At 38.7% G+C, this 25,140-nt stretch overlaps 2 protein-coding genes across 11 annotated transcripts in view; both read left to right on the top strand.

Moving 5' to 3' along the window:
* LOC134820585 (filamin-B-like) overlaps positions 1 to 15,721 on the top strand; it is a 28,435-nt gene extending 12,714 nt beyond the window's left edge. For both annotated transcript variants that reach the window (XM_063831051.1, XM_063831050.1), the window contains 6 exons: positions 3,415 to 3,495; positions 3,899 to 4,013; positions 8,734 to 8,922; positions 13,901 to 14,073; positions 14,220 to 14,359; positions 14,698 to 15,721. In XM_063831051.1, the coding sequence (XP_063687121.1) occupies positions 3,415 to 3,495; positions 3,899 to 4,013; positions 8,734 to 8,922; positions 13,901 to 14,073; positions 14,220 to 14,359; positions 14,698 to 14,763 (764 nt within the window). In that variant the 3' untranslated portion in view covers positions 14,764 to 15,721. The remainder of the gene's footprint in view (positions 1 to 3,414; positions 3,496 to 3,898; positions 4,014 to 8,733; positions 8,923 to 13,900; positions 14,074 to 14,219; positions 14,360 to 14,697) is intronic.
* LOC134820586 (uncharacterized) overlaps positions 1 to 25,140 on the top strand; it is a 100,933-nt gene that overhangs the window by 48,087 nt on the left and 27,706 nt on the right. For all 9 annotated transcript variants that reach the window (XM_063831060.1, XM_063831057.1, XM_063831055.1 and 6 more), the window contains exons 2-5: positions 19,129 to 19,237; positions 19,479 to 19,557; positions 19,724 to 19,843; positions 20,557 to 20,676. In XM_063831060.1, coding sequence (XP_063687130.1) covers positions 19,187 to 19,237; positions 19,479 to 19,557; positions 19,724 to 19,843; positions 20,557 to 20,676 — 370 coding nt within the window. In that variant the 5' untranslated portion in view covers positions 19,129 to 19,186. The remainder of the gene's footprint in view (positions 1 to 19,128; positions 19,238 to 19,478; positions 19,558 to 19,723; positions 19,844 to 20,556; positions 20,677 to 25,140) is intronic.

The raw sequence follows: 25,140 nt of genomic DNA, 5'->3' as shown, positions 1-25,140 counted from the left end.
TAGGAATTGATAAGGAAGAGGAGGATGGTTGATATTATGATCAGGCTTATTATGATGAGAAAGGATATCCTGTATTCTCCCTTGAAGGATAGCACACATAGCTCCATACTGCTATTGAACTCTGTTTCCACTCTGAAAATAGCGATTAATTTTATCATTGAAATTGGAAACTTTAAATCCTGTTGAATACCACGATCTCAAGATCGCCAACCTATTAATCTGCGCAAGGAGATAACATTTACATTTTACATTCTCTGATATCAAGTTATTTTAAAGTGCAAGTTGATATTTAACTGCGAAATCGTGCATTAACATTTCTAAATTCATCCCAAAAGTTTTGGCAAACATTAGACACGCTCCTGTCCCAATAAATTTCAGCGGTCAATACTTTGCAAGTAAAGTGTATGTGATCCATCCAGTTGTTCCTATCCAGATCATAATGCTCACTGTAAACACTTTCTTGTTTCTTATCAGTAGCTGATTTAGCGGGCGCCTCCAAATCAAACACCTGAATTTTACACTTTTAAAAACGTATCCTATCAGATAATAATACAAATTTTTTCAAATTCTAAATCGTCCTAAAACAAATATAGAACTAAAACAAAAATGTGCAGTTTTTGCCCTTCTGTTTATTTTCTGAAATGCAACCATTTTAACTATATTAACTTCTGAATGGAGCTGAAGAGTGAGAAGCCTAGTTTAGCTAGCCACGGCACCAGGAACCCATAAGCAGAGACGTAACAAACGGTGATTCCCAACCCCCAGTCCCGCAATAAGTGTGTAGGAAATGCTGGTAACAGTGTCACAGAGATGGTCACAAGGTCTCCTATCGATATCTGCCTGCCAAGTGAAATATTTAATTATTAGCAAAGATAAAAATACAACAAAAATTCGAACAAGACGACATCTAAATCGTCTAGCTTACTCGTTAAGGGGGGGGGGGGGGGGGGGGGGGGGTTCACCCTGATTTTTTTGTGAAAATTGGTTTCGAGATAGCAGTTGACCAACAAACTAGGACCAGTGACCAAACTTTTGAGGGGGTCCCGGACCCCAACCGCCAAACGGTGCCCGCGGGGCAGCCACGCCCATATTTGGTCCAAATTAGGCCCACTTTAGCCAAATACCCTGAACATGCCCAAAATCCAGATTTCAAGTGCTCTACTTGTAGCTAGTGGTTCCCTGAACTCGTATATGAATTTTCATCAAGATTGGACAAAAAATGACTGAGTTATGAGCAAAAAACCATATGACCATATTTGGGCATACGCACCAAATTTGATCGATTTTGGCCCATAAATTGGTCAAATATCAATATTTTTGAATGAAACCAACTTTATATGGAAGGTAAGCCTATACTACACATTATCTATGATTATCAGCTCAGTATCTACCTAATTGTGGATTCTATGTTCAAATAATCGCAAAAAATGAACAAAACTGCCCATATCTCAGTTCGCGATATTTGCAAAACTGACTTCGCTCAAAACAATAGAACTCAATAGGGTTTCAATATTTTTTCATGAAATTTTCAGAATCAACGTAGAATTGTCTCATGACCTTAAGTTTTGAGACAGAATTTTAAGTTAGGCCTTTAAAAAAATTTGGCGGCTAAATTCCAAAATTTGCACTGCTAAATTTAGAATTTGGCCGCCAAAAATTCTGTCCCAAAACTTAAGGTCATGAGACAATTCTACGTTGATTCTGAAAATTTCATGAAAAAATATTGAAACCCTATTGAGTTCTATTGTTTTGAGCGAAGTCAGTTTTGCAAATATCGCGAACTGAGATATGGGCAGTTTTGTTCATTTTTTGCGATTATTTGAACTTAGAATCCACAATTAGGTAGATACTGAGCTGATAATCATAGATAATGTGTAGTATAGGCTTACCTTCCATATAAAGTTGGTTTCATTCAAAAATATTGATATTTGACCAATTTATGGGCCAAAATCGATCAAATTTGGTGCGTATGCCCAAATATGGTCATATGGTTTTTTGCTCATAACTCAGTCATTTTTTGTCCAATCTTGATGAAAATTCATATACGAGTTCAGGGAACCACTAGCTACAAGTAGAGCACTTAAAATCTGGATTTTGGGCATGATCAGGGTATTTGGTTAAATTGGGCCTAATTTGGACCAAATATGGGCGTGGCTGGCATGCGGGCAACGTTTGGCGGTTGGGGTCCGGGACCCCCTCAAAAGTTCGGTCACTGGTCCTAGTTTGTTGGTCAACTGCTATCTCGAAACCAAGTTTCACAAAAAAATCAGGGTGAACCCCCCCCCCCCCCCCTTAACCGGTCTCAATAATGTATCTTCTCACCTAAATAAAACGAGAGTAACCCTATCAAATGGCAGAAAAACATCAGCAAGGAGGAGAAACGCCGTGTTACCGATCATCCCACCAATGGTAGAAACCAGCAACGTCCCTAGCACCACCACTCTCTCCGTCATACTCTCCGTACTGTTCATCAGACTGGTGCAGTTCAGTTGTGATTGTAAGGTCATGTTAGCACATTTGGACATGCTCGGGCTTGTTTGAGCTGCTGGTGTTAAGATAGTTGTTAGGGTTAATACTGGGTTGTTAGGTGTTGTTAGGTGTTGTCAGGTGTTGTTAACGTTAATGCTGGGTTGTGACAACTCTTTGGAATCGACACTACTGGTTACAAAAACAAAGGCGAAGAATGCAAGCCACAGCCTGTGATATATTATTGACTCTGGACAATATGTTTTTCTTGGAAACAAATCAAGACTGAATCTTACGCTACATAATATAATACTTATAATTGTTTTTGCCAAATCCTCACTGCTGCTTTCTTTAAACCTAACCCTTGATCTAACCCTAAATCTAACATTAACTTTAAAACCATTACCCTTATACCCTTTCTGTACTGGTAGCTTTTTATTTAAGATTCGTCACATATATGTTGCTGAATTAAGTATGTAAATATATATATTTACATCTAACGCCCTGTTACATACTTAGTAAAGCAACAATATAATTCTTCAAGTTTCAACTACAAACATAATTTTACAACTGATAGGATGTGAAAACTTAAATTGAGCTAGTAATTAAGATATTGCATCTTTGAATTGGCCACCCCTTCGTAACGTTATTTGAGATAGCAGCATGACCATGATCGGCCCATTTAATTCAAATCCACCAAAATTGTGGAATCCTGGGATTTGTTGATCAAATTAAGCAGAGAATAAACGAGAATGATCGCTCTAATATAGTTGAAGTTCACCCCTGCACAAGGTTCATGTTCATTTAGATAGCGCCATGTCCGTTGGCCCTGGCCCAAACGTTATCGAATGGGTTATAATATTGGGTAGCTAACACGCCCCCCCCCCCCCCCCCCCCCCCCCCCCCCCCCCCCCCCCCCCCCCCTAATTAATGTTCTACATATTTCAGGCGCGAACTCTAATCCTAATGTTGAGATCGAGGAATATGCAGAGGGAAAGTTCAGGGGAACTTATATCGCTAAAGAATCTGGTAAGTACACCAAAATATGGAACCTTGAACTTCTTTTAAATTAAATGTAACGTTAAATTTAGGTCGCAGAATTGAGCCTGTCCATAAGTTAAAAAAATATTTATTAGTCCTCAATAAGCATCAGTCCTCAATTAGATGTTCATTTCGGAATAATGATTATTTGAGACAGTTGTCAATGTTTCAAGAGCCAAAGAGTTTTTCGGCCAAAATTTTCGAGTTAATTCTGTTAGTATAGGCTTTGGTTGTTGACCAACTGCCAATAAAATTGTTAAGCAAGATTCCTTTGCCATTAAAATAGAAAAGAAATCTTCGTCAAACCCGAACGTTAACATACTGATCTACCTTTTGATCTACTACCTGTACAAATTGTATTTCTCCATTACAAACCACCCTATTCCTGCAGGTGATCATGACTTGTTCGTGTACTGGTGCAACGAGCCGGTTCCAGGAAGTCCTTTCCTGGTACACGTGGAGGAATCCCTCCCTCCCAGTGCTATGATAAAAACTACCGGCGGCAGGTGCGCTATTTAATAGGGGGGGGTGTCACGTCCGTCTATGTCCGCTTGTCTCATAGAATCCAAAAAGGACAGGACATAGGCGGACATAGGCGGACATAGGCGGACATAGACGGACATAGGCGGACATAGGCGGACATAGACGGACATAGGCGGACATAGGCGGACATTAATGGACACCTAAATTGCTAAATAAAATGTTCAATTTTTGCTGTTATAGGGGGGATCATGTTTTTTGTCCGTTCGGTACCCTATATTTTCAAAACGGACAAAAAATAGAGCGGACAAAAATGGACAAAAACGGACAAAAATGGAAATAACATTTAGATGCTTCATCCTCCTACTCTTCCTCCTCCTCCCCCTGGGTCTTCCTGATCTTCCTCAGTCCTCTTACTCCTCCCTTCCTCAGTCCTCCTCCTACTCCTATTCCTCGTCCTCAGTCCTCCTCATCAGTCCTCAACAGTCCTCCTCCTCCTGGGTCCTCCTCCTCCTCCTGAGTCCTCCTCCTGGGTCCTCCTCCTGGGTCCTCTTCCTCCTCTTCATCCTCCTCCTCTTCCTCCTCAGTCCTCAGTCCTCCTCAGTCCTCCTCCTCATCCTTCTCCTCAGTCCTCCATCCTCCTCCTCAGTCCTCCCCCAGTCCCCCTCCTCCTCCTCCTCCTGGGTCCTCCTGGGTCCTCCTGGGTCTTCCTGATCCTCCCCAGTCCTCTTCCTCCTCCCCTCCTCAGTCCTCCTCCTACTCTTCCTCCTCGTCCTCAGTCCTCCTCATCAGTCCTCAACAGTTCTCCTCCTCCCCAGTCCTCCTCCTCCTCCTGGGGCCTTTTCCTGGGTCCTCCTCCTGGGTCCTCCTCCTCCTTGGTCCTCCTCCTCCTGGGTCCTCCTTCTCCTCCTCAGTTCTTCTCCTCCTCCTCCTGGGTCCTCTTCCTCAGTCCTCCTCCTTCTCAGTCCTCCTCAGTCCTCCTCCTGAGTCCTCCTCTTCCTGAGTCATCCTCCTCAGTTCTCCTCCTCCTCCTCCTAGGTCCTCCTTCTGGGTCCTCCTCCTCCTCCTCCTCCTGGGTCTTCCTGATCCTTCTCCTCCCTCTCAGTCATCCTCCTCAGTCATCCTCCTCAGTCATCCTCCTCAGCCATCCTCCTCAGCCATCCTTCTCAGCCATCCTCCTCAGTACTCTTCAGTACTCTTCAGTCCTCAAAATGTTTGTCCGCTAATGTCCACCAATGTCCGCTAATGTCCACCAATGTCCATCCAAGTCCGCCAATGTCCGTCCGGGTCCGCCAATGTCCGTCCGAGTCCGCCAATGTCCGTCTGAGTCCGCCAATGTCCGTCCGAGTCCGCCAATGTCCGTCCGTGTCCGCCAATGTCCCAAAAAACACGTCCGTTGTCTCATAGAATCCAAAAAGGACAGGACATAGGCGGACATAGACGGACATGAGGGGGTGTCATGTCCGTCTATGTCCCCGATTTACCGCAAACCCCGATTTACCGCGGATGTTTCCTTTCCCCCAAACTCCGCGGTAAATCGGGGTTTTACTGTACCTTATTATCTATCTTATAGTTTAAGTCCTGGTATATGAAATAGGCGTAACAAAAGTAATGACATACGCTGCGCATTGAAATATGGAAATAAAGTTTCGGGCGAACCTAAAATCACGCATCTTCATGAACATGACTTAACTTGTTCGTTCGTTGTGGCTTGTGTACACAATAGCGTGGTCACATGTGGTCACGTGTACACAATAGCGTGGTCACATGTGGTCACTTTCGTAGACCGGTACTTTAGCTACCGATCCACCTGCGGCAATTTCATATACCAGGTCTTCGGTGTTCTTCAAGGTGTTTGTGTAGTGTTTTCGTATGTCCGTCTGTTTGTATGCCGATTAAACCGGAAATACGATCGACAAGAAGTTTCAACACGATCAAAGTATAAAAACAAGTGTGACTGACAAAATCTACAACAGCAGTGCTAATTAAAAGTAATCAAATTATAGGATGCTTACTCAACGGTTCAACTGCAGGCTATAAAGACCATCCCCAAATGACACTTAGGATAAAATTGATCTCTCAAAAAGCACGCAATCGATTTCATTATCGGTGTTATTTATTACAATTCAGGAGACACAACCCACGGTCCACTCTATCCGATGTTTGGTTTTGGGAAAAGCATCTTCCCTTAAATTGCAATCAAATATCGCTAAAAATAGCGTTATTTGACAGTTGACCCAAACTCAGCTGATGTTGGGTAAATCGATTATTTTACCTGACAGCTGTTTGCCACATTGTTTAACTTGTGTATAATAATTCACAAGTTAAACAGTGTGGCAAACAATTTAGCAAATAACTCATTATATTTCTACCTTCAGCACAATATATCATACGCTAATCGTAAAGTTAAAATGAAAGTTGCGCTCTTGTAAAATGCAATTAAAACTTGACAAATTTTATTGACATGTTTTGATCCATGTTTCATCTCTGAACCCAAATCTATCAAAAAACATAATTCCAGTACTTTTAATTGTTAGTGTAACTATTTATTCCGAAATCTTTTTTTCTTGATTATCTAAAAAACACACTTTTTAGACGTTGCCCCTTTCTATGACGTGTATGTGACTATATGTCGTTTGTATTCTAACGATGTCTAGGATCATGTGCACGTGACAACGAATGATCTTATACCTTTCATACTTTCTAGTCTGGTCAGTTAAGCAATTTATCTGCTAAGCACAGACTGTCTGGTTTGGGGTTGGGGAGGGGGCTTTGCCAATTCCTCTCAGCTTCTGATGAGACTTTGGACTGGGCCTAATTAGCCTAATTAATATTTAGCCTAATTATGATACAACAATTACACCTTTACACACAAGTGTTGACCTCTGGCCAGTGTGAACTTCAGCTAGGAATAATATGTTTCCATGGGACAAAAAGCAGCTAATACCTATTAAGCTATTATCATTCCCTTTATCTGAAACAACTATAAAGCCTATTTCGACAAAATTTTCACGAAAAACCCCCACTCTGTTAAAAGAATCAGAAAATCTGCACTCTTAGAATGGTCAGTCTGTCAGTATGACGGGTATCCACCAAGTGTTCAATAATTCGATACAATCCGCTCCCTCAGTGCGTACTCTTGTAACAAATCCACCAGTTACCAAGACACGTATATAATAACATATGTTATGAAGTTGCAAAGTGACACCCTGTATTGTGCACCTGTTTATTAGATCTGTATTAGTCAAGACTTTGTTTTGTGTTGTGTACTCTGATTTATTTGGTGTTTGTTTGTTGGATTTCTGCCCGACGTGCAACCCTTTAATAACTCACGTAATTCGTGTCATAATTGCACACAAATTTAAGAGATTGTAGACATGGCTCAAACTTAGACTTTCCTGAAAGTTTCGTAAGTTTTCATGGATTACAGTGGGTGTGGCACGCCACTCATGCATTGTCGTCATAAAATAAGTTGATTGTTCACAATTTAGCTTAGTAGTATGACCATTTTAAAATCTGGCGGATACTTGTTCTCAGCACTTATTCAGCGATCTCTTCACTCAATCAATGGCCTGTTCGGCCATTACGTTATTTATGAAAGGTTGCGTGTGTGCAGTTACTTCTGGGCCACCCTGTATCTTTTGTCTGTCGTGTCATCACAAAATGATGTAAACAGATTGTAAACATATTGCATACATGATATTGTGTCAGCATAACATCTTCCCACGCACTTTACCAAAATAGAATCAAAATGTAAATGTTGTTATAAACAAAAACAATATAAGGTGCCGCAAAAAGGAACACTATTATTATTTGAAAAGATTCATTCTTATAAATTTCAGAATATCAAATTTGTGAAGATTTCAATAATGTGGCGGCCTGCCGAACAGGCTGAACAATAATGATAATTAGTTCAGACTGATAAATCAGTCGGCAATAATTCGATTTGGTTTAAAACACCTCTTGTCATCATGACAAACTCTTCAAGATGTTAATTATCGCCTACACCTGGAGATGAACAATTCTCGCGGTGAACTTCAACTTCCTAACGAAGTACGAACCATTCCATAGTGTACACTTTCCACTTCTGTTGCCCTGGAGTGAGAAGTTAAGCTTCATAACAATGGAATTTCAGGGAATGGTTAATTCACCAAATGCCACATGGTGCAGGAATATCCGGTTTCACATGGTGTCCTTTTTTTCCTGTCCTAAGATCAAAGTTGGTTCTCCGCGGGCGCAAAAACAATTTGTGTTGATAGTGTGTCACAGTGCGCTTTGTGTGAGTTTAAAAAGACGCGCATTTCGCGCCGCCCACTTATTTTGCTGGCAGAATTTGCATGCATGACTCAATTTTAGGATGGTCGTGTGAGTCACTATACTAAGTAAGTCTTGATTGTTATACTGTTATGTACATAAGCTTATAATTAAGCCGTGCACTGTGATGTAATCAATGATCAGCAAATGATTTATTGATGAATAATGAATAAGAAACGTTGGTGATTTGTAAGCCGTCACAGTTTTCTTTTCCAAACTACTCCCCACTCTGTCCACGTTGAAACGCCCTGGTTTTTGGAAAAGTCCACTCCACATACTCATTCGTTCAGCAAACTTGCAAATTCCGTAAACGACCACATATTTTGTAATAACGAAGCAGCAATATTAACAAAAAACAATGAAACCAAAACAAATAATGAGAGTTTTTTAATTATCTTGGATAAACAGAAATTTTAAAAACCTATATTTCAGGATGTTGCAGATAGACACGGTACACAGAGCAGGGGAGAGTATAGAGTTAGATGTTGACACACAGGAGGCTGGAGACGGACAACTGGCGGCTGTAGCTATCGGACCTAAGGGAGACGCGGTCCCCGTGGAGATAATAGCCAACAGAAACAGAACATTTACACTGAAACTTCTTACTTCTAGGGGTGGCAGGTGGGTCATGAGTGCTGGCTTTTTTTACTAACACTAACTACTATTATTTATACAGGGTGGGCCTCAAAAGTCTACCCATCCTTATCTCTTAAAATTGTAACAGCTCGCTGAGATCTCACTAATTATTTGTAAAACAAAAAGTGGCATAACTTATGTTCTGATAAATATTTTTGCTTCTAAATTTCACAGAATGATAATAACAAGTAGCTAAACCTGTGTGGCAAGTTTTGTGTGATTGCGAGCTTCACTGAGCTTATTTGACCAATTTAGCCCCTGAGCGAGCTAGCTTGAATTTCTCACCCAGAACTGTTTACATTGGTTAATAGAAACCACAAAAAAAAATCCTGGGTAAAAAAATCAAAAAACCAGCGATTTATTCACGTTTTACCAATTCTATTCACCATGATCCATCGAACATTCCATTCTCTCTATATTTTAACTGATAAGTACTATCACAGATGATCCTTCCTGCTTGTTTATATCGTTCTTCTCACATGGAATGTGCGATGGATCATGGTGAATAGAATTGGTAAAACATAAATAAATCGGTGGTTTTTTATTTTTGTTACCCAGGATTTTTTTTGGTGGTTTCTATTAACCAATGTAAACAGTTCTGGGTGAGAAATTTAAGCTAGCACGCTCAGGAGCTAACTTTGTCAGACAAGCTCAGACTCACACAAAACTTAACAAGAAGTTGTGTCTAATTATGATTGACATTCTCTAAAAATTTGAAGCAAAAATATTAATCAGAACGTAAGTTATGGCGCTTTTCCATTCTGAAATAAAATAATTAGTGAGATCTCAGCGAGCTGTTACAATTTAAGAGATAAGGAAGGGTAGACTTTTGAGGCCCACCCCTATATTTTTGGTGTGGTTATTCAAGATATTGACTATTGGGTACCGGATAAGGCGTTAAACTTCACTTGGTGACAGAAAGAGGAGGAGGACACACCTCTGAATAATGGCATCTAGAATTTAGAATAGCTCACATAATGTGTGCACCATCAAGACCAACCCTATTTAGATCACTGGGAGACTTTGGGACCGGAAACTGATCCGGCCCCCAAAGAGGGGTCAGATCACGTCCTCAATTAGTGACGTATAATTAGTGATGTGATCCATGGATTGAATTTAATTGACATAGAAATGGGCTAGATCTGGGGTAGAGTTCACATGTCAATTCTGTAAATCATAGCTGTACATTAAGAAGTAAACATGATCTGACTGCTCGACTCGTAGATCACATAAGGGACGGGAGCTCTTGCTAAAGGGGGGGTTCTCGTATCAAGGATGTGAGACGTACGTGTCAAAGGCATGCAAGGGGAGTGAGCCGATCTAGTGTTCTAGGTATAAATATTGGGCGATAGAAGGTAGTAGTATCGCATTCTATCAACAGTTATGCCTACCTTCTCCAAGTAAACCAGACGCTACCAGGCTACCTAATATGGAATCCCTTCTGCCTCCGGATCTGCCCAACATACCGAGTCGAAGACTTCTCTTGAATTCGTTCGTCCTCCCAGCTGAGAGAGCCGCAAGGCTGGTTGCTTTTTTAGCTTTTGTCCCAGTAGCTGATGTTGAGGAGGCTTTCTTTGAAATAACTTTCTACATCCAATCTAACTATCCTGAGTTGATGGTTGTAGTGAATTATTTCGAGAAAACCTACTTAGGGTCAGCCATTGTAGACAGTGAGGTGAGGGTTCCTCCCACATATCCTTTAGAGTTCTGGAATCATTTCGCCAGTATTCTTCAGGATCCGGAGTTCCCTCGGACCTCTAACATGGTCGAGGGGTTTCACAGAGGTTTCAAAACCCGAGTGAATCGCCCAAAGCCCTCTGTTCAAGAATATTTTCGTGCTATCAAGGAGCAACAGGTTGTTACAGATTATCATCTGGATCGGCTTGCTGTTGGAAAGACTCCTTCCAAAAAGAAGAGGATTTCCAGCAGTATTCTGTACGACCTTTGTTCCTTCTACACGACATACCCAACAAATATTGAGTACTTGTTCGCTGTTGCGAAATACTTTGGTAATAATATTGAGTAATTTGTTGTATTCTGAAGTATTATATTATTAATCGATTTAACATTTTATAGCCAGCCAATACATTGTCTCAATTTAAAACAATATGTTCATTTCTTAATTTGTAGCTTCTATGTACAGAGTTGTCATATGAACTCTACCCCAGATCTAGCCCATTTCTAGGTCAATTATATCCAATCCATGGATCACATCACTAATTATGCACCACAAGCTTCAAGCTTGCATGTTAATTACTTGATGACGTATATGGTAGATCATAACACTCCGGCCCCAAAGTCTGGCAGCCATTTAGATAGTATTGAAAATATTGATCTTGACGATTTATGATAAAATACGAGTTCACAATATTCATTATTCATCATGATGATATTATGTTAAAGGTGGGTCACTCTAATCGGAGCAGAAAGCACCCTGAGGATTAGTTTTCTGAAAAGCAATGTAACTGTTGCTTTACCCCGCATAGGTGTGATAAGATTAATACTCTTAAGGACCTTAATCATCTTCTGCAATAAACTCTATCTTCTTTTACAAAGTTTTTATTAATCCACGTAAATAACAGTGGTTTCTCCAACAAATTTTATAATATAAATGAATTTTATCCAACCTATAGAAATATACACCCTTTTCAATCTCAGATTATAGAAAACCTACCAGATAGGTCACATACTGCAGCACATACAACTGGTACCTCAGACAGCATTACGTGATTCGTGATGCTGTTTCAGATTCTAGCTGTACGGTATCTATTACACGCTCCGTAATACAAAACAGTGCATTTCTGATAACGTATGTAATTTAGCGGAGCACTGTTTAGGAGTCGCATAGCGTATAGTATATCTATATATATAACAAGTTGAACATTTTATTTCTCCTATGCACTGTAGTCGCGATCTTCAATACTCTCAACCACAGTGTATGATATAATGTGTGTCTTGGATACGAACTTTGTTTCAACCTCACTGCTCAAATCGTTAAGAGTGATGCTTTCATCCAAAAACAAACAGTGAGGGTGCGTATTATCCTCTGATTAGTTCCCAATGATCTGCGTAACAGCGTATTATATTGCAAATGTTCAAATTAACCATTAAATATTGACGTAACTGGTACACTATAAAACTCACTGCGGATCTACAGATGATTGAGGGAAGCGAATTTGCAAATCTGATATTAATATTAGACGACTAGACACGAACAAAACGTGACAAGTGTTTTGACATGTCACGCTGTAAAAGGTCAACTTTTAATGTGATATATTGATAGGTTGCTAGCACATGACGGTTAAAGAGTTCGGGTCGCTTTGTCATACTTTCACAGAAAATATATCTATGTATTTGTAGATGGACACAGTTTACACAATAATCAAATAATAGTATATTGCGGCAATGCTATTGCGGCAATGTTATTGCGGTTAAAGGATGGAGATGGTTCAGAGAGTTATGTAGCTATCAATAGTGCAGGCTTTATTGAACTCTAGTTTATTCTAAGAGCTATCCTCAACATTATTTGTTTATTGGTAATCTTTTTTTGCTCTTATGAGTGGGTCAATCATTTATTTTGAATTGTAGTTGACGAAGTGAGAGTCTCCACTCAGTGTGTTAAAACATAATTCTTTGTCGACGTTTCGGCTACATGCCTTTGTCATAGACAGGACGTATTGATAACTTATATAGCTGCAAAGTAACAATGTTAAAATAATCTATTAATATTACGAAATATTAGAACAACAAATAACATCTTGAAACCCATACAATGAACAATACAAGTGATAACGCGAATCAACCACGTACTCATTACATAGAATCCACATACCCCAAATACAACCGGCAAAATTGCGAAACAACGATCACAAATTTTTTCAAAAGAAACATATATAACGGCTAAAAGAATCCACACCGCATCAAGCCGTGAACAACCTCATAGTACTACAAACATTTTACCAAGATAGCTCCTTCATAAAACTGAGTAATCAAAAATTATTTAGGTTAATAAGTTCAATATTACATTAACTTCCGAGTATATTTTATCCAATCACCTTCATTTACGGACTCAGATAATTGAGTGTTTATTTCTGGGTTTTCACGTTTTATTAGAACCGACTGCCACAATTGACGGTCCACATAATCTTTGCATCTATTGCGAACTATAAACCGAAACGGTATGTTTGGCATTGAAATGTCTGCATGCTCCTTTAGGTAGTGCTTTCCCATGGCCGTAGATTTGTTGCCATCCCTTACTGATTTGTAATGTTCCCAGGCTCTACTTCTTTTAAACCTACCAGTTTCCCCAATGTAGGACTTATTACATATCTGGCATATTAATTGGTAGCAAATGTTTTTGATCATGCAGGATTTATCGCACTGGTAGCATTTGCTGTCACTTTGTTGGAAGTTAATGTAATATTGAACTTATTAACCTAAATCATTTTTGATTACTCAGTTTTATGAAGGAGCTATCTTGGTAAAATGTTTGTAGTTCTATGAGGTTGTTCACGGCTTGATGCGGTGTGGATTCTTTTAGCCGTTATATATGTTTCTTTTGAAAAAATTTGTGATCGTTGTTTCGCGATTTTTTCCGGTTGTATTTGGGGTATGTGGATTCTATGTAATGAGTACGTGGTTGATTCGCGTTATCACTTGTATTGTTCATTGTATGGGTTTCAAGATGTTATTTGTTGTTGTAATATTTCGTAATATTAATAGATTATTTTAACATTGTAACTTTGCAGCTATGTAAGTTATCAATACGTCCTGTCTATGACAAAGGCATGTAGCCGAAACGTCGACAAAGAATTATGTTTTAACACACTGAGTGGAGACTCTCACTTCGTCAACTACAATTCAAAATAAATTATTTGTTTATGTCTGACGTCTGTATAATATGTATTATGTGTATACATTCCTGAGAATGTACTTCGCTGCTGATAACGAATGATAATCTCAGGTACTTAGTGAACGTTTACTTCAACGGATCCCACATTCCAAACTCTCCCTTTAAAGTGCGTGTGTGTAACCCGGAAGCGATATGGGCAGAGGGTCCGGGCTTGATGGACAGTTTTGTGGGTGATCAGGGCGATTTCCAAGTCTTCACCAGAGACGCTGGACATGGTACACTAAGTAAGTATAACATTTTATAGTTGAGTTTTATTTAGACAGACGTTATTTTCAGGTCACTGTGCAGTGCTGCTGAACTAGGGCCTGTGAATTCTTTATCTAATCTGTACGAGATTGAAAGCGGAAAATTATGACCTTCTCTATTACAGGTGTGCGAGTAAACGGACCTAAAGACAAATTTCGAGTAGACATGTGGAAGGGCGCAGAACGGACCGTCAACTGTAGATACAACCCAGAAGTAGCTGGAAAGTACACTATCAACATCAAGTGGGAGGACGAGCATATCAAGGTAAACTTCGCGTTTATCAAATGAATGACACACCGAATAGATATGAGTGGCTTTTATATCAATTATAATCGAGCTAATGAATTTGTACGCGCGTTTATGAGTCACGTGATCACTGTTTGACATCACCGTCGGCTCACCAACGATAACATTATTTAATTGCTTTGATGTAATGAATTCGCACTGCTCTGTGATTAAGCTAAGGAAGCATAATTATTATAAAAATCCCGTTTTTAATGAAGCGATGTCATTTTGGGGATTGATTTCTCGTCTTTTTACGTCTTGTATCTTTAACTTAATTTATTTCTATTGTATGTGTTGCTTATTATCTTCGATTTCAGGGTAGTCCATTCACGATACAAGTCAGAAAACGTCCGGACAACGGATCAGACATTGTAGCGAGATGAGTTTACGATTACCAGACTTTACTGAGTGTACGGTACAAATAGTACCATAGTACTGTAAGGACTTAATTCTTGACTTCGCTGTCAAGGCAGCGTCTAGTACCCCTTTTTCAACTCTGACCATCTATTGTAGCTGTTGTCTATTCTTTTACAATCCTGAATCTGTTGTATCTGATATTTCTGCTACAGAAAATATCTGGCACAGAAAATATGATAGAGTGTAGAGGAGGTTTCGTCTACCGGAAATATAAATATCTCCGAGATTGATCTCTTAATGGTTCTTATTAAAACATGACAGTCGTGAGCACAGAGCATTGAGCGTGAGCATGTCTTCAAAATGAGTATAATCATCGAATATACGCACTGAAATTCTGGACAAAGAGCCAACCTCTTTGCTGATATGACGTGACGATTGGGGTCATCTAAGAAAAGTGAGCGAACACGCAATTAATTTGAGTAATGAGATGTATTGTTATCTGTAAATTTTAATAATATTTGATTTGAATTTTATTGCTATATGCTATAACGGATTTGTGAATAAATTATGGACAGAATGTTTGTGATCAGTAAACAATAAAGTATAAACATGTAGGGTGAATTTTATGGGCATATCTGAAAGTATGGTTAATTTGTAGAGAAAAAAGTTTAGAGAAGCACATTTTAAATTCTACGCTTTATTAACAATCTAATCATAGTTATATTGATGAAAATAATGCCTTTTTGGGCGTTTATTTCTCTTGTGTCTTTCTTTATATTAGATCACTATCTCCTGCACTTTATTGCTAAGCACTAAGAGTAAGAATATTCTCAATCTTGTTGATAATTAGTCGTGAAATTTTTCACTGTCAGATTATTTAACTTCGTTTACTGTCTTTTAATTTTTGAGTAACTCAAAAGTTTATTGTGAATTACATTTAGATGAAGATATTGTATTATGGTTTTTAAAAACTTGTTCAATTTTTTTTTGTAGTTGTCAGTAATTGTACTGCTTCACTGTTCAACTTCACATGTACTATACAATGTACCCTTGCCACACACGTTGCCAGCTCCGCGTGCAAAACGGGGAATGCAACGTGTGTCAAATCCACCCCCTCCGCCGCGCCGGTCAGATGAGTTACTGGGCCGCGCTCAGCATGTCATTCCGCCGAATCTCTATTCTATGAACATTATAGCCTGAGGTCCCCAGGTAATCAGATGAGATGATGGGCCGGTTCACTGAGTCTAGAGTCATGCAGCGTCTGAAATTTGAAAATTTGATTAAATGATTTACAATTTATTATTATTGATGTCGACCCTTTACTTTACTTGCACTATATAAGTATAACTCATAACTCTGTATAACTCATAAATCTATTTTCTAAATTTTTTTTCTACTAATTCCGACACACAACAGCTCGCGGCCGCGCCTATCGATCACGTGACTTTGGTTTTATTGCTAAACCAATTCACCTAACCATGTGCTTTCGCGCCACTGCGGGCGCGCTTGTTTCACAAGTAAAAAGCGTTGTAGCGCTATGCACTACTGGGCCGCGCCGCGCATCTTTTATCTGGGGACCTCAGGCTACCATGTTCATTGACCATTGTTAATGGTCTGGCCCGGCGCGCGCTATACTTCGTAGCACTTGCCATGTTGAGAAGAAAGCGGCGAGCGCTACTTCGAAGAAATTTAGACGAGTAACATCCGTCAATCATGTTAATAAACATAGATAAATAGAGATTCGGCGGAATGACAGGCTAAATGCGGCCCAGTAATGCATCTTGCTCTATCCAGAGCCCTTGCGCTTGCAGTAGCGCGCGCCCGAAGTGGCGCGAAAGCACATGGTTAGGTGAACCGCGCATCTTTTCGCAACCACATGCAGATCGGCGAGATGCGAAGTTAAGGATTGACATCGTGAATTAAGTAAAGGGGCGGGCGCGCGCCACTGCAAGGGCTCTGGATAGAGCTTAGAGCAAGCCTCGGGCCATTTCAAGGCAGAAATGAGAAGGCGGCGCGCTATTTCGAAGAAATTTAGAGGAGTAACATCCGCGTCAAATATTGACGTAGTGGATGGTTATTGGTTAAAGTAGCTTCTTAGCTGGGGATCTCAGGCTATTATATTTATGTTTATAATCATAGAGATAAGTATTGTTATTATCATAGTAGTAAAGGCGGAATGACAGGTTAACCATTGTTAATGGTCTGGCCCGGCGCGCGCTACGTCGTAGCAATTGCCTTCAGAAGAAAGCGGCGCGCGAAAACGAGTAAAATCCAAAAACAAGCAGTGGCCTTCGGCATTGATTCACGATGTCAATCCTTCGCAACTCACCGATCTGCATACGTCAATCTGTGGTTGCGAGAAGCATTATTTGATGCGCGCGCGACCCAGTAGTGCATCGCGCTACAACCTTTGGCACTTATTGAACCCTCCTCACGCCTTTATTAATTTATACATTATTGATATTGTTTGATTGTGCCATAAAAATAAATAATTGTTTTATTAAATAATTTCTGAAACAAGAAAATAAACATAGTAATTTAGCATCAAAAACATATCCAACCTTAACATTTCTTATTTATTTTTTTGTGAAAATTTATTGGGGAGAGAATAATATTTATTCGATAGTCTAGTCTGATATTGATATTGATATTGGTTATATTGATATTGTTATTATTGAATGAAGCTAACTCCAGACATAAATAATACTACTTCTTTTATTTAACAAAGGGACAAGTTTGCATAAATGTCTATCCAACCAAGAATTCAGGAGGCAAGGGTGGGTGTGTAAACTTTGCAGTCTGCACTCTCCAATCCTGTATCACCCTAATCAAATCAAAATATAATGACACAAACATCATCACACATCATCAAAAATATATCTACTAAAGTTTTAAAATTATCTTTAATCTATTAGCCTAAACAACCAAGTTAAAATGAATCTAATTTACATACTTTCCACTACAATATAAGTTGATAAATCGTTTTTTAGCAACATGAGGATTACACACAAGATATTCATTGTGCTTCTCTTTATTAGTAGCATAATTTAATCCCTCGATCTTTCCTAATACTTCGTCCGAAACATACCAAAAATGACTATCATTTACAGATCCGTTTAAAATCCTTGATTCTTTTCGACGTATTTTTGTTAAAAGTATATATACCTTCCGTTCACTCTTTTGCTACTCCAAGTCCCCTAAGATATCTGGTCTAAAGTTTGTGCTAGTTATATTTATAATATATATTTTTGTCTGCTTTAACTGATACTAAATATAATTGTTGTTTTCTTGAAATTGTTCATGTTTTCTTGCCAATTCCAATGTAAGCTATACTAGGCAAGCCTATGAAAAATGTTTGCTCTTCCAAAATGTTGGGATTTTCATTTTGTAAATTATAAAATTGCCTAAGTTTTGTTATTCAACACAACGGTTACCCAACTTGCTAGTATCTTGCTCCGTTTCCTTCACTAATGTGGTGAAGCGGAAAGACTGACAAAGTTTGATTGTAGTTAAGCGGCTGGAAACCCAAAACATCCATTGATTACAGCTTTTGAGTTGGAAGCAAATGTTGGAAAGCAAATGTGTTATGTCCATATTTTTTTACTTTGCTACCAGGAGAAATTTGCAACCCTAGATGCAATATCCCATGATTATATTCAACGAGTTAACTGTCTGTCCTAAAATGAATCTGAAAACGTTTCTTTTGAAACGTGCTTATGACAAGTCTCTGCTGCTGCATCTTTTCTGAGTTTAACCTGAGCTTTTCAGGTGATCATGTGTCTTGAATTATTTTTGTGCATATTTTATTAAGTTGTTATGCTGCTCTAATATAAAATTTTAAAATATCATCACTGTCATTTAATTTTTATTAAAGACGATGGAAATGTTTCCAATTGGATGCAGATGAGGTGCTTTCATTGAATTTCTTGTTTCATTGTTACATGAGGCAATTAAAGTGTTGGCTGACAATATTATAACCACCCTTGTTCTAGTCCCAAGATCGGCACAAAAGTTTGTTTGGGTCATTAGAAGACAGTGACTAATAAAAGTATTTTGCTATCTTCAGAATCACCAAACAGTTTATAAGGCCCACATTCTAACAGTTAGTTCAGAAATTGCAGTCCTTATAAGGATGTCTCCCGAACTTTACATGAAAATCTTCTTTCATATACATATATTTAATCATTTCAGACATAATGGGATCTTCAACTCAGCAATCCCAGAGTCAAGATTTTTGGTCCACTGGGAACTTATAGATTAGCCACAAGACTTCCAATATATAATAGTATTTTGTCTGTTGACTTTAAATCTTGATCTAGAGTGTCAAGTTTGTTTTCAATGTAATGTTCATAAACTGTATCATAGATTATAACACCTACTGTACTTTCCCTAGCATATGTATAGATTTAGAGAATACTTATAAATATAGGCTAGGAGTTTCCTCATCGGATGGACGGACATATAGTACATCAAGGCAATATCGACTTCAAGGAGGCAAAGGTAAATTTTATTTATCTGTAACCTAGAAATAGTAAAAATTGAATTATCGTGAACTGTGTTTCTAATTACATTCTAATTACATTCTGATTACATTATAATTGTATGTTGATGACACTGGACACAATTGTGTCTCGTACCTTCTTTGGTCACAATTTCTCAATAATTGAGAGTCTATTTTAAATTGTATTCACGTCCACCTTTGACTTGAAAAGTGTTCTAACCGATCTTATAATATTTTCAGAGTAAATGGAAATCAAGATGGGCTATCCTGGAGAAATCAGACCAACCTGTACCACCAGAGGTTGACACAGACAATATGAGTAAGTTGTTTGACAGTTTTTAATTTTTTAATAGCATTGCATACCAAGGGAATATCTGGTAACATATAAGTGTTTTATAGGCATATAAAAGTTTTTCATGTTAAAATAACATTCTCAGCCCTTGAAAATTGTGATTGATCGTCAGTCTTAATATTCAACCTTACAGGACACTCAAACTACACAAGTTTAGTTATTCGGAAGAACCGAGAGGGAGAAGTACGTCTTGCTATCCCCCTCTATTACTTGTGTGTTGTTGACAAATACACCATCGACAAGAAAACCTATGGTAAGTGCATTGTCCATCAATTTGTATTGAAACCAGAATTACAAGTTGATATTTTAGGTTGAGAGGCGGTTTTCTCTGCTAATTTATTCTCAAACTTAATCAGGAAATTTGCTGTGTAACTGATCTGAATAACTGTTGTTTTTAAAATAGCTGCAGTGATTGCCACAAATCTGATTCTATAAAAGTAGAAATTGGATTATGTCACTTCGTTTATTTCGTCCGTGAACTAATGATAAATAATAATCCAGCCACCGATAATAATGGGACTTTAAAATGTGTATGCCGCACCATACTTACATGGTTTATCGATAATGTATTTGCGAGATCATGTGGGCTCCAGGAAATTACACCTAATTATGTCTAATTGGAGCGATCCATATTCGCCACCAAACCCATGTCGGTAGTAATGGGGTGGCTGTCGTAGAAGTCTCAGTCTGTCGTCCTATTTAGCCGAACTGCAAAATGGGTTCTTTCAGAGCTGAACAATGTAACATTGAACTAGAGTGTTGAATGAGTCAATATAATGAGCTTAAGTGCTAATATATCAGATTATCACGTCTTGGAAATGACTTTGTCAAGTTAGAATTGGGTCTGACACCTATTAATGTTTGAATATATCTCGACCTTTTGTACATCAGCACTTAAACCGACCTACACAGAAATCTTCAACTATTTATAACTTTAAAACTCAAAAACTGAACGCTCTTTTCCAGGAATCACGCTGATGGTAGCGAACAAGCCCACAAACACCGCCGACACCTACCTACTCCAGTGCGAGACCCAAGCCCAGACGGACGTGTGGCTTGACTACTTTAACTCTATCGTCGGGGCAGGTTCGTGTGTTTGTCCTTGTTTTTAAACTGTTCCGGTCCGTTTGGACTGCGGGTAATTTGTTTCCAAACTTTCTAAAACGTTCCTGATGTCATGATCGTATGACTTCGTAATTTGACGCCTATAGTTGCACTGCTTGGTGCCAAGTGAGTGCGGTCTTTGAGGAATCACGATCAGTCATGTTAGGCATTTCCTTTATCAGAATGTTCAAAAGAAGCGAATACTTTGAGTTAACTCTGGATTACGTGTACCTCTGAAGTTTATACCATCAATTAGACTTAACTTTAAACTGGAGAGAGTTAGAACTTTAGACTGAACTTTAAAAACCACTGGACTGAAGTGTTACCTGTTAAGGCGTGAAACACGGTCCAATAGTGCTGCAACTAGTGCCCTTTGATAGGACATGAGTAGGGAAACTGTGACTTGAGAACTTGGTGAGGTGGTAACAGAGGTCAAGTTGGTAATGGAGCCAAAAGTTGTGAAAACTTGGTCGTATCAGAATATTGGCGATTTTAATACTGCAAAGATTAAATATTGTACAGTTTGGCCCAACATACGTGAGGTAACACGTGCAATTGGTACAATTTTAGGTCCACCCTGTACAAGGAACCAATTATAAGTAACTGTGTTGCAAAACTGTGATAATAAGTAAGCTTCTCTTATTCACTCTTTGTTTAACACGTCTAACCAAATGTTTCTTTTCTCCTCCTCGCCGAGTCTATTTTTATCTAGTCAAACAGCCGCACTGTATTTCTCCAAAACTCTGCACTCGTCGATAAAACACATACTATCCCGTTAATTCCCTGTCGGGTTCATATTATGAATATCTCACTTACACGTAATATCACGTGACAATGTCAGAGGATCCTCCTGATGAACATTGAACATATTAGTCAAACTGAGACTAAATTAATCTTAAAACTTCTAGAATAGTGAGCATATATCTGATCTGTGAAGTAATTGTGGAACTTGCCCTGCGACCTGCACTGTGGACTGTGCACTGCACTTCACTGTTCACACTTTGTGCGCATTGTTCTTTGCATTTCCGTATGCAGGGTGCTTTTGTCCGGCCAAGGTGCTTTTGTGCGGCTCCCTGTCTGTTGCAACGGGAGCTTCATTAATAAAACCCGCGTTATTGGATAGGTATAATAAAACTTAGCAATTATTATTTTTATGAATGATGGATGTCGTAATGCCCTATTATTACTAAATCCGAGAAATAAATATTATTAGGTACATGAACAATATCTTGGGTTGAAGTCAGGTAGCTTAAAGTTCATTTTAAAACTTACAGTTCAATTCATATACTCCTCAACACAGCTCTCTTATTTCCAAATGTGAAGCCTTATTATCAAACTAGATACATCCTAATACTACCATGAAATTTAGTTGAAAGTGCTTCTAAACCAGCTTCATTTGACTTGGCGTTTAAACCTGTCCGTCAACAACTCATTAAGAGTTATTCTCTCTCTCTCTCTCTCTCTTTTAAAAAGTCTAATTGGACCTCTGCCAAAATTCCACAGAAGTCTCGGCAGCTACATAGGGAGACTCCTTTACGTCGGAGTACTGTCAAGAGTAGCACAACTCAAATCAGCAGCTGTGCACGTGGGTCAATATAATATTCTGTATTTCCCTGTCAAATTAAATTGCTCATCAAACTCCGATCCTTACTTTGGCATTCTAAACTGTACTTCATCGCGTAAAACGTCAATATCCAAAGCTTCAGTAAAAATCTCATCACGTGACTATCACAATTTCTCTCCACGTGGACGGACTGCAATTTGAAATGTCTCTTAAATATGCGGGTGAAGCCTCAAAGGCCAATTTATTGAAGCTCTAGATAGATGTCCGCATCATGACTCATTCTTCAGGGACATATTCTGATCATGAATCAGGACTGTTATTTAACTGCTCAGAATTTCTCGACGTATGATTTCCTCAAATTTTGAGCTGTAGGATGAAACCGGCTGGTACGAATTTTTTGGAAGCTCCTAAATCCCCCAAATTATGCGACACGTTTTAATTATTTGCTCATAGAGACTACTCGTTGAAATATATCAAAATAGACGATGCAAGGCAAGTCTCGTCGTGGTATGAGAAATGTTATTTAGCGAATAGTAGGGTCTAGAAATAAGAAATTTCTCTGTGTTTTCAGTGAGCGTGTAACAGTGTACATATTTCACCTTATGTACATTTTCTAAATCTGGGAATGTTGGCTATCATAGTATCATGAGCCCCTGTTATATTGTAATAGCCCTCCCCTTGCCTACTCAAATTAAGATTACCCAGGCTCTCCCCTTTAATCACCCCCCTCAGCTGATCAGACCGCTTGAATTACGTCATCTGACGTGTCACGTGGTACTTGAAAACTGTGAACTTTTTGGTGAACTTTCTTTAGTTGCTATGGGACGACGTAATGTGGATGGAGATTGGAGAAGTGTAGACTGCAGGGTGGACAGTGTAAGTTCGACTAGATAGACTAGAAGAAACCGAGGGAGAGATGCTCAAAGACACTTCTAACTAGACTTAACATCACAGAGATATAATAATGAAAGTTAACGCTTATTGTTTGAGACTGGATATGGGTTTGAAGCCAAAACTTCTTTGAGAATGTTGCAAAGAGCTAGAAAACGTCTGTATGCCATTGAATGGGTTTCTGTATGAGCTCTATCGAGCTTCTCAAGGCGTGACATTTTGTTTTTCACAGTCGAATCGAAACTTTAGAGTCTGGATAAGATCTTTTGCGGTTTATTGTATAGAAGATGCTCATACTGAACTTTCAGGAACATATTATACTGCCCATCCAATTATCATTACGATAACTTCTAAATATACTTGCTGGGAATTTTAAAATGATGATACCTACTAAATCGTCACGTAGATTACAGAAGTAGAGCTTCTGATACCGTAGTTTGAATCCCATAAGCATGATCTATTCTCATAAACACTATCTGTTAATAGAAATATCATCACAAAGCATTCGAAGAATTCACTACGGAGTTTACCAAGCTTTGGGAGGTTTTAAACCTTATGATCAAATAGTGCTAATCGTTATTTTAGCTCCGTCACCAGGTCTTGCTTGGCGCCTGGGTTACCCTGGGTATGCCGTTTGTAGGAACTGTTTGGAACATATCCCCTCGTCTGAAACCTGCTACTTACGTAATCACTAATAACTGATTGAGGTGTGATTAGATAAAATTTACGTTGTGAATCACACAGTGGTTCAGATGATTTCAACGTAGACCACGCTTGTAATTGGATTAGGATTTCCAAGCGCACAAAGTCATTGATTGTATTTCATATTTGTGTGTAAACTTAACAAAAGACAAATTGCTGCAAGTATAATCGCGGCTCAGAGAGAGAGAGAGAGGCCACGCCCGCTCTACTATTGTTTAACAGGTACTGACATCCCACCGGTATTATATAGAAAAACACCTTACATCATGTCATTATATTGTAACTACACACACAATCAATAGTCACTATACTAATCTACTACTGAGAGTTACAGTATGTATTGTGGGGACTTATGTAAACACGGTTTTACATGCTCTCTCTCCTATCCTCTGTGGTGGTGGTGGCCATGTGTAGTGATGTGTTGTAGGTAGATTTCAAGGAATTTATCTTTCCTTATAGTTAATAGGATTAAATAATCTGGACTCTGGAGCTCATTCTTTCAACTCCGGGTAGAATATTATAGCTTAGATATTAGATTAATGATTATTAAAAAGGATTCGGTATTAGTATAGTACTATGTAGATGTACTGAAGTGGTATCCTAAGAAGATTCTTGATCTTTTGATCCTCATTTAACCCTCAATCAAGTTTCCTATCATTCGGCTGAGTTGACCGAGGAGACATTGCACAGATGTGTAATTTTGCATAGATCCAATAATGAATCCTTAGCTACTCCCTAGAGGATTCAGTAATCACCTGACCATTTCCTCTACTCAGCTTTTTAAATTTGTGTTTGGAAAATGTCAATAAGATGTACACTATGCATGCCTAACAGACGGGAAAATTCCGTCGAGACCAATTTAAATATTTCAGAAGGGGTCATTCGTCCGAGAAGACCTTGTGAATTTTAACTATTTTCACACTACTACTTAACGGGCTTGAAAGTGATTCATGTGAATATGAGAATATGTGGGAATATTTGAATATGATTCAGTAAAAAACAGGTATCGAGTGTGGTCTACACAGTTTATATCACACATGATTATATGTCTAGGTTGTATGTTTGATCCAACACCAACATGTTATATCGAACATCACAATACAGCACATAATATAATCATTGCTATATCTGTGAGTTTGCTTGGACAGTAAACTGTGTTGAAATGATAAAGTTGACATGTTGTTAAACAGCACACAGGCTCTACACGGCGCACGAGGCGTCAAGATTTTGGCTGGTATTACTTTGATTTACTGTTTAGTGCTGCTCAGTTCGAGTTGTAATAAGTTAGG

The sequence above is a fragment of the Bolinopsis microptera genome, chromosome 9, assembly GCF_026151205.1.
Source record: "Bolinopsis microptera isolate Bmic1 chromosome 9, MBARI_Bmic_1.0, whole genome shotgun sequence".
NCBI classification, from domain to species: domain Eukaryota; kingdom Metazoa; phylum Ctenophora; class Tentaculata; order Lobata; family Bolinopsidae; genus Bolinopsis; species Bolinopsis microptera.
Note: the sequence above shows the minus strand (reverse complement) of the source record. Positions and strands in the feature narration are given on the sequence as shown.